The following is an 18,393-nucleotide window of genomic DNA, read 5'->3' as shown; positions in this document are numbered from 1 at the left end:
ATCTTCTAGAGGAGTTATATATTGGCACTAGGCAGCCTGATATCTTCTAGAGGAGTGATATATTGGCACTAGGCAGCCTGATATCTTCAGAGGAGTGAAACATTGGCACTAGGCAGCCTGATATATTCTAGAGGAGTGATATATTGGCACTAGGCAGCCTGATATCTTCTAGAGGAGTGAAACATTGGCACTAGGCAGCCTGATATCTTCAGAGGAGTGAAACATTGGCACTAGGCAGCCTGATATCTTCTAGAGGAGTGATATATTGGCACTAGGCAGCATGATATCTTCTAGAGGAGTGATATATTGGCACTAGACAGCCTGATATATTCTAGAGGAGTGATATATTGGCACTAGGCAGCCTGATATCTTCTAAAGGAGTGATATGTTAGCACTAGGCAGCATGATATCTTCTACAGGAGTGATATATTGGCAATAGGCAGCATGATATCTTCTAGAGGAGTGATATATTGGCACTAGGCAGCATGATATCTTCTAGAGGAGTGATATATTGGCACTAGGCAGCCTGATATCTTCTAGAGGAGTGATATATTGGCACTTGGCAGCATGATATCTTCTAGAGGAGTGATATATTGGCACTAGGCAGCCTGATATCTTCTAGAGGAGTGATATATTGGCACTAGGCAGCCTGATATCTTCTAGAGGAGTGATATATTGGCACTAGGCAGCATGATATCTTCTAGAGGAGTGATATATTGGCACTAGGCAGCCTGATATATTCTAGAGGAGTGATATATTGGCACTAGGCAGCATGATATCTTCTAGGGGAGTGATATATTGGCACTAGGCAGCCTGATATCTTCAGAGGAGTGAAACATTGGCACTGGGCAGCCTGATATCTTCTCGAGGAGTGATATGTTAGCACTAGGCAGCCTGATATCTTCTAAAGGAGTGATATTTTGGCACTAGGCAGCCTGATATCTTCTGGAGGAGTGATATATTGGCACTAGGCAGCCTGATATCTTCTAAAGGAGTGATATTTTGGCACTAGTCAACCTGGTATCTTCTAGAGGAGTTATATATTGGCACTAGGCAGCCTGATATCTTCTAAAGGAGTGATATTTTGGCACTAGTCAACCTGGTATCTTCTAGAGGAGTTATATATTGGCACTAGGCAGCCTGATATCTTCTAAAGGAGTGATATTTTGGCACTAGGCAGCCTGATATCTTCTGGAGGAGTGATATATTGGCACTAGGCAGCCTGATATCTTCTAAAGGAGTGATATTTTGGCACTAGTCAACCTGGTATCTTCTAGAGGAGTTATATATTGGCACTAGTCAACCTGGTATCTTCTAGAGGAGTTATATATTGGCACTAGTCAACCTGGTATCTTCTAGAGGAGTTATATGATGGCATAGGGTTGGTTATTATTTTTCTTGGAACCATAAATCTCAGACAAAGACCAAAGAGGCTGACATGTAAGAGTAAACAGCAATGATACTGGCATTTCTTTTCTTTTCAGTGAACTTCACAAACATTACCAAATACCTCTTCGCAGTGATAAGGAAGCACATAACTGTAGACTACTTACTGTGTGCACAAGTCAGATTTAAAAAGACACTAAAATATTACAGTTTTGTACACATTGTCCTTTAGTAGCTGGTGTTACAGGTGCTCCAATTCATTTAATGAGAGTAACTTTTTTTGTCATCACGTGTAAAATCTTACTTAACTTCAAAACTTCACATTAGAAAATCGATGCAATACCAAACCGTCATGCCCGTTGAACAGTATTGCTGAATGAGAACAGTCTTACTTAGACATAGTTGCTTCAATGTGTTACACATAGAGTGGCTTGATTTTATAGCCCAAAGAGACCAAGGCAGGTCAAAGACAGCAGCATGTTCTGGCCGGGAACGGCAGGGTAGCCTCGTGGTTAGAGCGTTGGTCAGTTCAAACCCCTGAGCTGACAAGGTACAAATCTGTCGTTCTGCCCCTGAACAGGCAGTTAACCCACTGTTCCCAGGCCGTCATTGAAAATAAGAATTTGTTCTTAACTGACTTGCCTAATAAAATAAAGGTAAAATAAAAGAAAAAAGAAAGAAAGAAAGAAGAATTACCTGCAGTGACATTGGCTCCTTATAAATACAGATATAATAATTATAGTAGTAAATAACCAATTATTATATCACACAAACGAACAATCCTACAATTAAACAACCTTTCTTCAAATGTCCCTAACTATGTAAATATACTGTATTAACATGTGTGTGACTGAATTCTTTTTAAAGCAAATTCCACCCTTACTAAGACGCTTAGAAATTAGCATTGCCCTTTTTTTGTATTTACAATATTTACAATATCAAATACAGATGTGGGAGAAGCAGAATGCTTGAAGTTTAGAGTGAAGCTAAAACAGAGTATGTAAATAAAACAGTATATGAATATGTTGTATGTGTTCTCGTCCAAAACGTCACCCTATTCACTATAAACTACATTAGATAGGATCAGAGCTCTAAATAGGGAATAGGGTGCAGCCAAATAGTGTATCATTATTAGGGGCCATGGCTGTCACTTTAATAGAAGGAGTTCACTTAGCATATCCTAGTAGGTACAGCACTCAGCTGCAGCCAATCAGGAGGCCTGAGCGTGCCTATTGGCCGAGGCTGCGGAGGATGCCTTGTGCCGTTTGATGGGGGGGGGGGATTTCTCTAGTTTTCTCTCTCTTCTCTCCTCTTTTCTGTGCTCATCCATTCATCCGCTGTAGTCAGCAGAATACAGGAGGTGGGGAGAGGAGCCAGAGACCGGAGAGACAGGAGCTGAGAAACGGAGAGAGAGAGAGAGAGAGACAGAGAGACAGAGAGAGAGAGAGAGAGAGAGAGAGAGAGAGACAGAGAGAGAGCGAGAAAGAGAGACAGAGAGAGAGAGAGAGAGAGAGAGAGAGAGAGAGAGAGAGAGAGAGAGAAAGAGACAGAGGCAGAGAGAGAGACAGAGAGAGCGAGAGAGAGAGAGAGAGAGAGAGAGAGAGAGAGAGAGAGAGAGAAAGAGACAGAGGCAGAGAGAGAGACAGAGACAGAGACAGACAGAGAGAGACAGAGAGAGAGAGAGAGGAAGAGGAAGAGAAAAAGAACAGGCTGTCTGCCTCAGGACCACTGCATCTCCACTAAATCTCTAGGCTGTCACACCAGCGCACAGCAGAGGAGAGGAGGAGAGAGCGGCGAAGAGTGATTTCAATAAGGACATCATTGGTACGTTATCTGGGACAAACATCGTCTGTCACAAAGATCAAACTTAAAAAAGGAAAAGTAGGTAAAAGGAAACGTCAGGATCATCCATTGGATTGTCAGATTGTTCCTGTTTCTCTTCGGAAAAAAACGTTGGATTCTGTCTATATTCAGAAAAAAGTCAAGGCGAAAGAAGGATAACCCGTACTGGGACTGTTTGCTCCCTAAAAGCTGAGTCAATCATTCAGTAGGAGTACAGGGGTGTTTCTGAGCTGGTTTCTCTGCACTACTCTCTCATTCTGCTACTGAAGACACATTTGGAGTAGGAGAGGATTTCTCAATGTCTGACACATTCTTACTGACTGATTTCCTACTCAAGTATTTTTTTTGACTGACTGACGAACTGAGCTCGTTGCTCGTTGTTGCTGCTGTTTTTCTGCTACTGCACAACTCTCTGATACCACTGTCCTGTCTGAGCATCCTCCTTCTCCCCCTCCTCGGCACCTCTGTCCTCCTCTTCCACTTCTACTCTGCCAGTTGATGTCTTTTCTCTGCATACTCTCCCACTGCTCTGCAGAACAACACACTCATGGTCGATGCCAAGGACCGGAAAATGAAATGTCTGACCTTCCTCTTGATGCTCCCAGAGTCAGTCAAGAGCAAGTCGGCGAGTTCTAAGAGCTCCAAAAAGACAGTTAACGTCGGCGGCGCCTCCGGGGGTAGTACCGGGTCCAAGCTGCCGCCGGTGTGCTACGAGATCATTACCCTGAAGAAGAAGAAGAAGAAGATGGCAGCAGATATATTCCCCAGCGCTAAGAAGCAGGGTGGAGGGTCGTCGGCCACAGTGCAGGAGTACCAACAACAGAACCTGAATAATAACAATACCATTCAGAACTGTAACTGGCAGGGGCTGTACTCTACTATACGAGAGAGGTAGGTGACACTAACTAACTAACCAAGTAACTAACTAACAAACTAACTAACCCATATAATAGATATATAGTTGAAAAAAACTAACTAATACACATACTAGAGAGGTAGGTGACACTAACTAGATAACTAACTAACTAATTACCCTAATATATGAGAGAGGAAGGTGAACTAACTAACTAGCTAACTAGCTAACTGACGGACTGACTAACTAACTAACCAACTAACTAACTCATATACAAGAGAGGTAGGTCACACTAACTAACTAACTAACTAACTAACTAACTAACTAACTAACTAACTAACTAACTCATATACTTAATAGGTAGGTAAAACTAACTAACTCGTATACCATAGAGGTAGTTGACACTAACTAGATAACTAACTAACTCATATACTAGATAGATAGGTGACACTAACTAACTACCCTAATATATGAGAGAGGAAGGTGACACTAACTAACTAACTAGCTAACTAACTAACTCATATACTAAAGAGGTAGGTGAAACTAACTAACTAACTAACTAACTAAGTAAGTAAGTAACTAACTAACTAACTAACTAACTAACTAACTAACTCATATACTAGAGAGGGAGGTGGCACTAACTTTGGAACTAACTAACTAACCCATATACCTAATAGGTAGATGACACTAACTAACTATACCATATACTAGAGAGGTAGGTGACACTAACTAACTAACTAACTAACTAACTAACTAACTAACTAACTAACTAACTAACTAACTAACTAACTAACTAACTCATATACTAGAGAGGGAGGTGGCACTAACTAACTAACTAACTAACTAACTAACTAACTAACTCATATACTAGAGAGGGAGGTGGCACTAACTTTGGAACTAACTAACTAACCCATATACCTAATAGGTAGGTGACACTAACTAACTATACCATATACTAGAGAGGTAGGTGACACTAACTAACTAACTAACTAACTAACTAACTAACTAACTAACTAACTAACTAACTAACTAACTAACTAACTAACTAACTAACTAACTAACTCATATACTAGAGAGGGAGGTGGCACTAACTAACTAACTAACTAACTAACTAACTAACTAACTAACTAACTAACTAACTAACTCATATACTAGAGAGGGAGGTGGCACTAACTTTGGAACTAACTAACTAACCCATATACCTAATAGGTAGGTGACACTAACTAACTATACCATATACTAGAGAGGTAGGTGACACTAACTAACTAACTAACTAACTAACTAACTAACTCATATACTAGAGAGGTAGGTGGCACTAACTTTGGAACTAACTAACTAACTAACCCATATACCTAATAGGTAGGTGACACTAACTAACTATACCATATACTAGAGAGTTAGGTGACACTAACTAACTAACTAACTAACTAACTAACCCCCATTCTAGAGAGGTAGGTGACACTAACTAACTAACAAACTAATATACTAGACAGGTAGGTGACACTAACTAACTAACTCATATACTAGACAGGTAGTTGACACTAATTAACTACATAAGTAACTCATATACTATAGAGGTAGGTTACACTAACTAACTAAATCATATACTAGAGAGGTAGGTGACAGTAAATAACTAACTAACTCACTAACTAACTAACTAACTAACTAACTAACTCATATACTAGAGAGGTAGGTTACACTAACAAACTAACTCATTTACTGGAGAGTTAGGTGACACTAACTAAGTCGTATACTAGAGAGGTAGGTTACACTAACTAACAAAATCATTAACTAACTAATATACTAGAGGTAGGTGAGACTAACTAACTAACCCATAACTAACCCATATGCTAGCAAGTTAGGTTACACTAAATCATATACTAGAGAGGTAGGTAACACTAACTAACTAACTCATACTAGAGAGGTAGGTTACACTAACTAACTAACTCATATACTAGAGAGCTTGGTGACACTAACTGACTCATATACTCTAGAGGTAGGTGACTAACTATCTAACTCGTATTCTAGAGAGGTAGGTGACACCAACTAAATAAATAACTAACCAACTAACTAACTAAATAACTAACTAAATAACTAACTAACTAACTAACTAACTAACTAACTAACCCCTATTCTAGAGAGGTAGGTGACAGTAACTAACTAACTAACTCATATACTAGAGAGGTAGGTTACACTAACAAACTAACTCATTTACTGGAGAGTTAGGTGACACTAACTAAGTCGTATACTAGAGAGGTAGGTTACACTAACTAACAAAATCATTAACTAACTAATATACTAGAGGTAGGTGAGACTAACTAACTAACCCATAACTAACCCATATGCTAGCAAGTTAGGTTACACTAACTCATATACTAGAGAGATAGGTAACACTAACTAACTAACTCATATACTAGAGATCTTGGTGACACTAACTGACTCATATACTCTAGAGGTAGGTGACTAACTATCTAACTCGTATTCTAGAGAGGTAGGTGACGCCAACTAAATAAATAACTAACCAACTAACTAACTAACTAACTAACTAACTAACTAACTAACTAACTAACCCCTATTCTAGAGAGGTAGGTGACAGTAACTAACTAACTAACTAACTAACTAACTAACTAACTAACTCATATACTAGAGAGGTAGGTTACACTAACAAACTAACTCATTTACTGGAGAGTTAGGTGACACTAACTAAGTCGTATACTAGAGAGGTAGGTTACACTAACTAACAAAATCATTAACTAACTAATATACTAGAGGTAGGTGAGACTAACTAACTAACCCATAACTAACCCATATGCTAGCAAGTTAGGTTACACTAACTAACTAACTAACTAACTAACTAACTAACCAACTAACTAACTAACTAAATAACTAACTAAATAACTAACTAACTAACTAACTAACCCCTATTCTAGAGAGGTAGGTGACACTAACTAACTCATATACTAGAGAGGTAGGTAACACTGACTAACTAACTAAGAAAGTAAGTCATTAAGTAAGTAATTAACTAGAGAGGTAGGTGACACTAAATACCAAACTATCTAACTAACTGAACAATTAACTGACTAACTAGCACACTCATACACTAGACAGTTGGGAACACTAACTAACGAAGTCATCAACTAGAGAGAAAGGTGACACTAACTAACTAACTAACTAACTAACTAACTAACTAACTAACTAACTAACTCATATACTAGAGAGATTGGTGACACTAACTAACTAAATAACTATCTCATGTACTAGAGAGGTAGGTGGCACTAACTTTGGAACTAACTAACTAACCCATATACCTAATAGGTAGATGACACTAACTAACTATACCATATACTAGAGAGGTAGGTGACACTAACTAACTAACTAACTAACTAACTAACTAACTAACTAACTAACTAACTAACTAACTAACTAACTCATATGCTACAGAAGTAGGTGACACTAACTTACTCATGTTCACTAGCTCCTTTAGGATATTTACACTTTCCCTGAGACCAGGGAATCATACAGTAACAGAATCTCAACATTTCCTAGAACAGAGACCAGGGAATCATACTATAACAGAATCTCAAAATATTCTAGAACACAAACAGGGAATCATACTGTAATGTAACCTCAACATCTTCTAGAACAGAGACCAGGGAATCATACTATAACAGAATCTCAGCATGTTCTAGAACACAGACCAGGGAATCATACTGTAATGTAACCTCAACATCTTCTAGAACACAGACCAGGGAATAATACTGTAATGTAACCTCAACATATTCTAGAAAACAGACCAGGGAATCATACTGTAATATAACCTCAACATCTTCTAGAACAGAAAACAGGGAATCATATTGTAATGTAACCTCAACATCTCCTAGAACAGAGACTAGGGAATCATACTATAACAGAATCTGAACATATTCTAGAACACAAACAGGGAATCATACTGTAATGTAACCTCAACATCTTCTAGAACACAGACCAGGGAATCATACTGTAATGTAACCTCAACATCTTCTAGAACACAGACTAGGGAATCATACTATAACAGAATCTCAGCATGTTCTAGAACACAGACCAGGGAATCATACTGTAATGTAACCTCAACATCTTCTAGAACACAGACCAGGGAATCATACTGTAATGTAACCTCAACATATTCTAGAACAGAGACCAGGGAATCATACTATAACAGAATCTCAGCATGTTCTAGAACACAGACCAGGGAATCATACTGTAATGTAACCTCAACATCTTCTAGAACACAGACCAGGGAATCATACTGTAATGTAACCTCAACATCTTCTAGAACACAGACTAGGGAATCATACTATAACAGAATCTCAGCATGTTCTAGAACACAGACCAGGGAATCATACTGTAATGTAACCTCAACATCTTCTAGAACAGAGACCAGGGAATCATACTATAACAGAATCTCAGCATGTTCTAGAACACAGACCAGGGAATCATACTGTAATGTAAACTCAACATCTTCTAGAACACAGACCAGGGAATCATACTGTAATGTAACCTCAACATCTTCTAGAACACAGACCAGGGAATAATACTGTAATGTAACCTCAACATCTTCTAGAACACAGACTAGGGAATCATACTGTAACAGAATCTCAACATGTTCTGGAACACAGACCAGGGAATCATAATGTAATGTAACCTCAGCATCTTCTAGAACACAGACCAGGGAATCATACTGTAATGTTACCTCAACATCTTCTAGAACACAGACCAGGGAATCATACTATAATGTAACCTCAACATCTTCTAGAACACAGACCAGGGAATCATAATGTAATGTAACTTCAGCATCTTCTAGAACACAGACCAGGGAATCATACTGTAATGTTACCTCAACATCTTCTAGAACACAGACCAGGGAATCATACTGTAATGTAACCTCAACATCTTCTAGAACACAGACCAGGGAATAATACTGTAATGTAACCTCAACATCTTCTAGAACACAGACCAGGGAATCATACTGTAATGTAACCTCAACATCTTCTAGAACACAGACCAGGGAATCATACTGTAATGTAACCTCAACATCTTCTAGAACACAGACTAGGGAATCATACTGTAATGTAACCTCAACATCTTCTAGAACACAGACCAGGGAATCATACTGTAATGTAACCTCAACATCTTCTAGAACACAGACCAGGGAATCATACTGTAATGTTACCTCAACATCTTCTAGAACACAGACCAGGGAATCATACTATAATGTAACCTCAACATCTTCTAGAACACAGACCAGTGAATCATACTGTAATGTAACCTCAACATCTTCTAGAACACAGACTAGGGAATCATACTGTAATGTAACCTCAACATCTTCTAGAACACAGACCAGGGAATCATACTGTAATGTAACCTCAACATCTTCTAGAACACAGACCAGGGAATAATACTGTAATGTAACCTCAACATCTTCTAGAACACAGACTAGGGAATCATACTATAACAGAATCGCAGCATGTTCTAGAACACAGACCAGGGAATCATACTGTAATGTAAACTCAACATCTTCTAGAACACAGACCAGGGAATCATACTGTAATATAACCTCAACATCTTCTAGAACACAGACTAGGGAATCATACTGTAACAGAATCTCAACATGTTCTGGAACACAGACCAGGGAATCATAATGTAATGTAACCTCAACATCTTCTAGAACACAGACCAGGGAATCATACTATAACAGAATCTCAGCATCTTCTAGAACACAGACCAGGGAATCATACTATAATGTAACCACAACATCTTCTAGAACACAGACCAGGGAATCATAATGTAATGTAACCTCAGCATCTTCTAGAACACAGACTAGGGAATCATACTGTAATGTAACCTCAACATCTTCTAGAACACAGACCAGGGAATCATACTGTAATGTAACCTCAACATCTTCTAGAACACAGACCAGGGAATCATACTATAATGTAACCTCAACATCTTCTAGAACACAGACCAGGGAATCATACTGTAATGTAACCTCAACATCTTCTAGAACACAGACTAGGGAATCATACTGTAATGTAACCTCAACATCTTCTAGAACACAGACTAGGGAATCATACTGTAATGTAACCTCAACATCTTCTAGAACACAGACCAGGGAATCATACTATAATGTAACCTCAACATCTTCTAGAACACAGACCAGGGAATCATACTGTAATGTAACCTCAACATCTTCTAGAACACAGACTATGGAATCATACTGTAATGTAACCTCAACATCTTCTAGAACACAGTCCAGGGAATCATACTGTAATGTGACCTCAACATCTTCTAGAACACAGACCAGGGAATCATACTGTAATGTAACCTCAACACCTTCTAGAACACAGACCAGGGAATCATACTGTAATGTAACCTCAACATCTTCTAGAACACAGACCAGGGAATCATACTGTAATGTAACCTCAACATCTTCTAGAACACAGACCAGGGAATCATACTGTAATGTAACCTCAACATCTTCTAGAACACAGACCAGGGAATCATACTGTAATGTAACCTCAGCATTTGGTAGAGCAGGTGTATTCACAACTTACCCCACGAAGTCTGTAGTACTGGTGGTCTTAATCAGTCCCTTATATGAGAGGAAGAATGAAAAACATAATGGATCTGACTTCAACGTCCAGAGCTCAGTTTGGGGGCTCTCAACCCAGAACAGCGTTGTACACTACTATATGAGTGAGATAGGTACAGTAACTGTGTACCAGAGGCTGTACAGGAATCATCATCTTGTAGACCCACGCACAGGCAGTCATATTTTAACTCGGACTGAGAGAGCATCTACTATAGATCCAGGACCAGCATGTGTACTCTCCTCTAGAGCCTGGACAAGCCTGGATACTCTCCTCTAGAGCCTGGACAAGCCTGGATACTCTCCTCTAGAGCCAGGACCAGCCTGGTTATTCTCCTCTAGTGCCTGGACCAGCCTGGGTACTCTCTTCTAGAGCCAGGACCAGCCTGGATACTCTCCTCTAGAGCCAGGACCAGCCTGGATACTCTCCTCTAGAGCCAGGACCAGCCTGGATACTCTCCTCCAGAGCCTGGACCAGCCTGGGTATTCTCCTCTAGAGCCAGGACCAGCCTGGATACTCTCCTCTAGAGCCAGGACCAGCCTGGATACTCTCCTCTAGAGCCAGGACCAGCCTGGATACTCTCCTCTAGAGCCAGGACCAGCCTGGATACTCTCCTCCAGAGCCTGGACCAGCCTGGGTATTCTCCTCTAGAGCCAGGACCAGCCTGGATACTCTCCTCTAGAGCCAGGACCAGCCTGGATACTCTCCTCCAGAGCCTGGACCAGCCTGGGTATTCTCCTCTAGAGCCAGGACCAGCCTGGATACTCTCCTCTAGAGCCAGGACCAGCCTTGTTATACTCCTCTAGAGCCAGGACCTGCCTGGGTACTCTCCTCTAGAGCCAGGACCTGCCTGGGTACTCTCCTCTAGAGCCCAGACCATCCTGAGTACTCTCCTCTAGAGCCCAGACCATCCTGGGTACTCTCCTCTAGAGCCCAGACCATCCTGAGTACTCTCCTCTAGAGCCCAGACCATCCTGGGTACTCTCCTCTAGAGCCCAGACCATCCTGAGTACTGTCCTCTAGAGCCCAGACCATCCTGGGTACTCTCCTCTAGAGCCTGATCTAGGATCAGGTCATAAAGAGTCTCAGAGTAGCTGATCTAGAATCAGGTCATAAAGTGTCTCAGAGTAGTTGATCTAGGATCAGGTCATATAGAGTCTCAGAGTAGGAGTGTTGATCTAGGATAGGTCATACATTGTCTCAGAGTAGCTGATCTAGGATCAGGTCATAAAGAGTCTCAGAGTAGGTGATCTAGGATCAGGTCATAAAGACTCTCAGAGTAGGTGATCTAGGATCAGATCCGCTCTCTTATTCATTATGATTTATAAGGCAAAACTGATCTTGGATCAGCGATCATACTCTGATACACTCAAGTTGGCAATCGGGTAATGACATTCGTTATATTCTTTCCAATGTGATGAATTCTGCATTAAGGGGTGTTAATGTGAGGAATGATTCCCATCTCTGTAAGCTAAAGAGTTGTAATTAACCGAGTATTGAATTCTTGCCAAAAGCTAGTAGACCATTTAACAGCTGCATCCAGAGTTCTTCTGTTTTCTCCTGAGCAACAGAACAAAGTAGAGGCCATGTAGTCAATTCAGTTTCTGAAATTAAATTGTGTGAGATTGAATGTGATTGCCTGTGGCTATACATCCGTGTAGGAGTAGGAGTTACCTTTTTCAGATTGATTCTCACTGATTTATTTAATTCCATTTTTAATTGTCCTTGTCAATCCCTCTCTTGAGATCTCTCTCTCTCTATCTCTATCTCTCTCTATCTCTCTCTCTCACTGTCTCTCTCTCCCCCCTTTCTCTTTCCCTCTCTCTCTCTCTCCCCCCTTTCTCTTTCCCTCTCTCTCTCAATCTAGATAGTACTCTATGTGACAGATTCGATCAAAACAGTGACAGTACGATCAAAGATCCCCTGACACAACCTTTCTCTCTGTCGCCCTGCAATATATTAGGGGTTGACTTAAAATATCGAACAGGTTACTACTCTGTCCAATGAAGTCCTTCAATCATTCTCTGATCTGTTTCTCAGGAACTCTGTGATGTTCAACAATGAGTTGATGGCCGACGTTCACTTTGTGGTTGGACAAACAGGAGGGACGCAGAGACTACCAGGACACAGGGTAAGGGCCAGTATCCTTAATATCATTACTGTTAGTATCATTAATATCATTACTGTTAGTATCATTAATATCATTACTGTTAGTATCATTAATATCATTACTGTTAGTATCATTAATATCATTACTGTTAGTATCATTACTTTTAGTATCATTAATATCATTACTGTTAGTATCATTACTGTTAGTATCATTAATATCATTACTGTTAGTATCATTAATATCATTACTGTTAGTATCATTACTGTTAGTATCATTAATATCATTACTGTTAGTATCATTAATATCATTACTGTTAGTATCATTACTGTTAGTATCATTAATATCATTACTGTTAGTATCATTACTGTTAGTATCATTAATATCATTACTGTTAGTATCATTAATATCATTACTGTTAGTATCATTAATATCATTACTGTTAGTATCATTACTGTTAGTATCATTGCTGTTAGTATCATTGCTGTTAGTATCATTAATATCATTGCTGTTAGTATCATTACTGTTAGTATCATTGCTGTTAGTATCATTGCTGTTAGTATCATTAATATCATTGCTGTTAGTATCAGTACTGTTAGTATCATTAATATCATTACTGTTAGTATCATTACTGTTAGTATCATTAATATGATTACTGTTAGTATCATTACTGTTAGTATCATTACTGTTAGTATCATTAATATGATTACTGTTAGTATCATTACTGTTAGTATCATTACTGTTAGTATCATTAATATCATTACTGTTAGTATCATTACTGTTAGTATTATTAATATCATTACTGTTAGTATCATTGCTGTTAGTATCATTACTGTTAATATCATTGCTGTTAGTATCATTAATATCATTACTGTTAGTATCATTAATATCATTACTGTTAGTATCATTAATATCATTACTGTTAGTATCATTACTGTTAGTATCATTACTGTTAGTATCATTAATATCATTACTGTTAGTATCATTAATATCATTACTGTTAGTATCATTACTGTTAGTATCATTAATATCATTACTGTTAGTATCATTACTGTTAGTATCATTAATATCATTACTGTTAGTATCATTAATATCATTAGTGTTAGTATCAGTAATATCATTACTGTTAGTATCATTACTGTTAGTATCATTACTGTTAGTATCATTAATATCATTGCTGTTAGTATCATTACTGTTAGTATCATTAATATCATTACTGTTAGTATCATTACTGTTAGTATCATTAATATCATTACTGTTAGTATCATTACTGTTAGTATCATTAATATCATTACTGTTAATATCATTGCTGTTAGTATCATTAATATCATTACTGTTAGTATCATTACTGTTAGTATCATTAATATCATTACTGTTAGTATCAGTAATATCATTACTGTTAGTATCATTACTGTTAGTATCATTACTGTTAGTATCATTAGTATCATTACTGTTAGTATCATTACTGTTAGTATCATTACTGTTAGTATCATTAGTATCATTACTGTTAGTATCATTAATATCATTACTGTTAGTATCATTAATATCATTACTGTTAGTATCATTAGTATCATTACTGTTAGTATCATTACTGTTAGTATCATTACTGTTAGTATCATTACTGTTAGTATCATTAATATCATTACTGTCAGTATCATTAATATCATTACTGTTAGTATCATTAATATCATTACTGTTAGTATCATTACTATCATTACTGTTAGTATCATTACTGTTAGTATCATTACTGTTAGTATCATTACTGTTAGTATCATTAATATCATTACTGTTAGTATCATTAATATCATTACTGTTAGTATCATTACTGTTAGTATCGTTACTGTTAGTATCATTAATATCATTACTGTTAGTATCATTAGTATCATTACTGTTAGTATCATTAGTATCATTACTGTTAGTATCATTAGTGTTAGTATCATTACTGTTAGTATCATTAATATCATTACTGTTAGTATCCTTAATATCATTACTGTTAATATCATTAATATCATTACTGTTAGTATCATTAATATCATTACTGTTAGTATCATTAATATCATTACTGTTAGTATCATTAGTGTTAGTATCATTACTGTTAGTATCATTACTGTTAGTATCATTACTGTTAGTATCATTAGTGTTAGTATCATTACTGTTAGTATCATTACTGTTAGTATCATTGCTGTTAGTATCATTGCTGTTAGTATCATTAATATCATTGCTGTTAGTATCATTAATATCATTACTGTTAGTATCATTACTGTTAGTATCATTACTGTTAGTATCATTAATATCATTGCTGTTAGTATCATTGCTGTTAGTATCATTAATATCATTACTGTTAGTATCATTAAAATCATTACTGTTAGTATCATTGCTGTTAGTATCATTGCTGTTAGTATCATTACTATCATTATTGTTAGTATCATTACTGTTAGTATCATTGCTGTTAGTATCATTAATATCATTACTGTTAGTATCATTACTGTTAGTATCATTAATATCATTACTGTTAGTATCATTAGTATCATTACTGTTAGTACCATTGCTGTTAGTATCATTAGTGTCATTACTGTTAGTATCATTACTGTTAGTATCATTAATGTCATTACTGTTAGTATCATTACTGTTAGTATCATTAATATCATTACTGTTAATATCATTGCTGTTAGTATCATTAATATCATTACTGTTAGTATCATTAATATCATTACTGTTAGTATCATTACTGTTAGTATCATTACGGTTAGTATCATTAATATCATTACTGTTAGTATCATTAGTATCATTACTGTTAGTATCATTACTATCATTACTGTTAGTACCATTACTGTTAGTATCATTACTGTTAGTATCATTAATATCATTACTGTTAGTATCATTAGTATCATTACTGTTAGTACCATTACTGTTAGTATCATTACTGTTAGTATCATTGCTATTAGTATCATTACTGTTAGTATCATTACTGTTAGTACCATTGCTGTTAGTACCATTGCTATTAGTATCATTACTGTTAGTATCATTAGTGTTAGTATCATTGCTGTTAGTATCATTACTATTAGTATCATTACTGTTAGTATCATTACTGTTAGTATCATTGCTGTTAGTATCATTACTATTAGTATCATTACTGTTAGTATCATTAGTGTTAGTATCATTGCTGTTAGTATCATTACTATTAGTATCATTACTGTTAGTATCATTAATATCATTACTGTTAGTATCATTAGTATCATTACTGTTAGTACCATTACTGTTAGTATCATTACTGTTAGTATCATTGCTGTTAGTATCATTGCTGTTCGTATCATTAATATCATTACTGTTAGTATCATTACTGTTAGTACCATTACTGTTAGTATCATTACTGTTAGTATCATTAATATCATTGCTGTTAGTATCATTACTGTTAGTATCATTACTGTTAGTATCATTACTGTTAGTATCATTACTGTTAGTATCATTAATATCATTGCTGTTAGTATCATTACTGTTAGTATCATTACTGTTAGTATCATTACTGTTAGTATCATTAATATCATTGCTGTTAGTATCATTACTGTTAGTATCATTACTGTTAGTATCATTGCTGTTAGTATCATTACTGTTAGTATCATTAATATCATTGCTGTTAGTATCATTAATATCATTACTGTTAGTATCATTACTGTTAGTATCATTACTATTAGTATCATTACTGTTAGTATCATTGCTGTTAGTATCATTAGTGTTAGTATAATTAGTGTTAGTATCATTACTGTTAGTATCATTAATATCATTACTGTTAGTATCATTACTGTTAGTATCATTACTATTAATATCATTACTGTTAGTACCATTACTGTTAGTATCATTTGTGTTAGTATAATTACTGTTAGTATCATTACTATTAGTATCATTACTGTTAGTACCATTCCTGTTAGTATCATTACATCATCATCTGTCAGTATCGGTACCGTTACTATCATCACATAGACTCTGGTTCGTCGCTTCATAGCAGACAACACTGTAGGTTTAGAAGGAGGAATCCTTTGTGTTCCTCTCTCACTTCCTTCACCATGTGTCTTTCAGGCGCCACTCAATTATTTAACTACATGAGGCTAAAGGATGAAGGGAGGGAGTCAAGGAGGAGGAGGATGATGAGGGGGAGGGGAAGGATGGAGAGACTCAGACAGAGAGTTGAGTGAAGGAGGAGAAGGAGGAAGAGGAGGAAAGATGGAGAGAGGGAGTGGAGTGGAGGAGGAGGAGGAGAAGGATGGAGAGACTGAGACAGACAGTTGAGTGAAGGGGGAGGAGGAGGAGGAAGTGGAGGAGAGATGAAGGGAAGGAGTGTACTTTTTACATTTTTAATAATTGTACCTTTATTTAACTAGGAAAGTCAGTTAAGAACAAATTCTTATTTTCAATGACGGCCTAGTAACAGTGGGTTAACTGCCTGTTCAGGGGCAGAACGACAGATTTGTACCTTGTCAGCTCGGGGATTTGAACATGCAACTTTTCAGTTACTAGTCCAAAGCTCAAACCACTAGGCTATCCTGCCGTCCCAAAGTGAAGGTGGAGGTGGAGGAGGAGGATGGAGAGACGAAGGGAGGGAGTGTAGTGGAGGAGGAGGTGGAGGAGGAGGATGGAGGAGGAGGAGGATGGAGAGATGAAGGGAGTGAGTGTAGTGGTGGAGGAGGTGGAGGAGAAGGATGGAGAGATGAAGCGAGTGTAGTGGATGAGGAGGAGGAGGAGGAGGAGGAGGAGGAGGAGGAGGAGGGAGAGATGAAGAGAGTGTAGTGGAGGAGGAGGAGGATGGAGAGATGAAGAGAGTGTAGTGGAGGAGGAGGATGGAGAGATGAAGAGAGTGTAGTGGAGGAGGAGGTGGAGGATGAAGAGATGAAGAGAGCGTAGTGGAGGAGGAGGATGGAGAGATGAAGAGAGTGTAGTGGAGAAGGAGGTGGAGGAGGAGGATGGAGAGATGAAGAGAGTGTAGTGGATGAGGAGGAGGAGGATGGAGAGATGAAGAGAGCATAGTGGAGGAGGAGGTGGAGGAGGATGCAGAGATGAAGGGAGTGTAGTGGAGGAGGAGGTGGAGGAGAAAGATGGAGAGATGAAGAGAGTGTAGTGGATGAGGAGGAGGAGGAGGATGGAGATATGAAGAGAGCATAGTGGAGGAGGAGGTGGAGGAGGATGCAGAGATGAAGGGAGTGTAGTGAAGGTGAAGGTGGAGGAGGAGGATGGAGAGATGAAGAGAGTGTAGTGGAGGAGGAGGAGGAGGAGCAGGATGGAGAGATGAAGAGAGTGTAGTGAATGTGAAGGTGGAGGAGGAGGATGGAGAGATGAAGGGAGTGAGTGTAGTGGAGGAAGAGGTGGAGGAGGAGGGTGGAGAGATGAAGAAAGTCTAGTGGAGGAGGAGGTGGAGGAGGAGGATGGAGAGATGAAGAGAGTGTAGTGGAGGAGGATGGAGGAGGTTGGAGAGATGAAGAGAGTGTAGTGGAGGAAGAGGTGGAGGATGAGGATGTAGAGATGAAGAGAGTGTAGTTGAGGAGGAGGAGGATGTAGAGATGAAGAGAGTGTAGTGGAGGAGGAGGTGG

General features: G+C 38.0%; 1 protein-coding gene across 1 annotated transcript in view; it reads left to right on the top strand.

The window, feature by feature from the left end:
• The first annotated feature begins 2,746 nt into the window (after positions 1 to 2,746).
• Positions 2,747 to 18,393, top strand: part of LOC135503795 (BTB/POZ domain-containing protein 3-like) — a 33,749-nt gene continuing 18,102 nt past the window's right edge. The window contains exons 1-2 of the mRNA XM_064921933.1: positions 2,747 to 4,119; positions 12,748 to 12,838. Of these exons, the coding sequence (XP_064778005.1) occupies positions 3,776 to 4,119; positions 12,748 to 12,838 (435 nt within the window). The 5' untranslated portion in view covers positions 2,747 to 3,775. The remainder of the gene's footprint in view (positions 4,120 to 12,747; positions 12,839 to 18,393) is intronic.

The sequence above is a fragment of the Oncorhynchus masou genome, chromosome 18 (genome assembly GCF_036934945.1).
Source record: "Oncorhynchus masou masou isolate Uvic2021 chromosome 18, UVic_Omas_1.1, whole genome shotgun sequence".
In the NCBI taxonomy this organism is placed as follows: Eukaryota; Metazoa; Chordata; class Actinopteri; order Salmoniformes; family Salmonidae; genus Oncorhynchus; species Oncorhynchus masou.
This window is presented reverse-complemented; position numbering and strand designations above follow the sequence as displayed.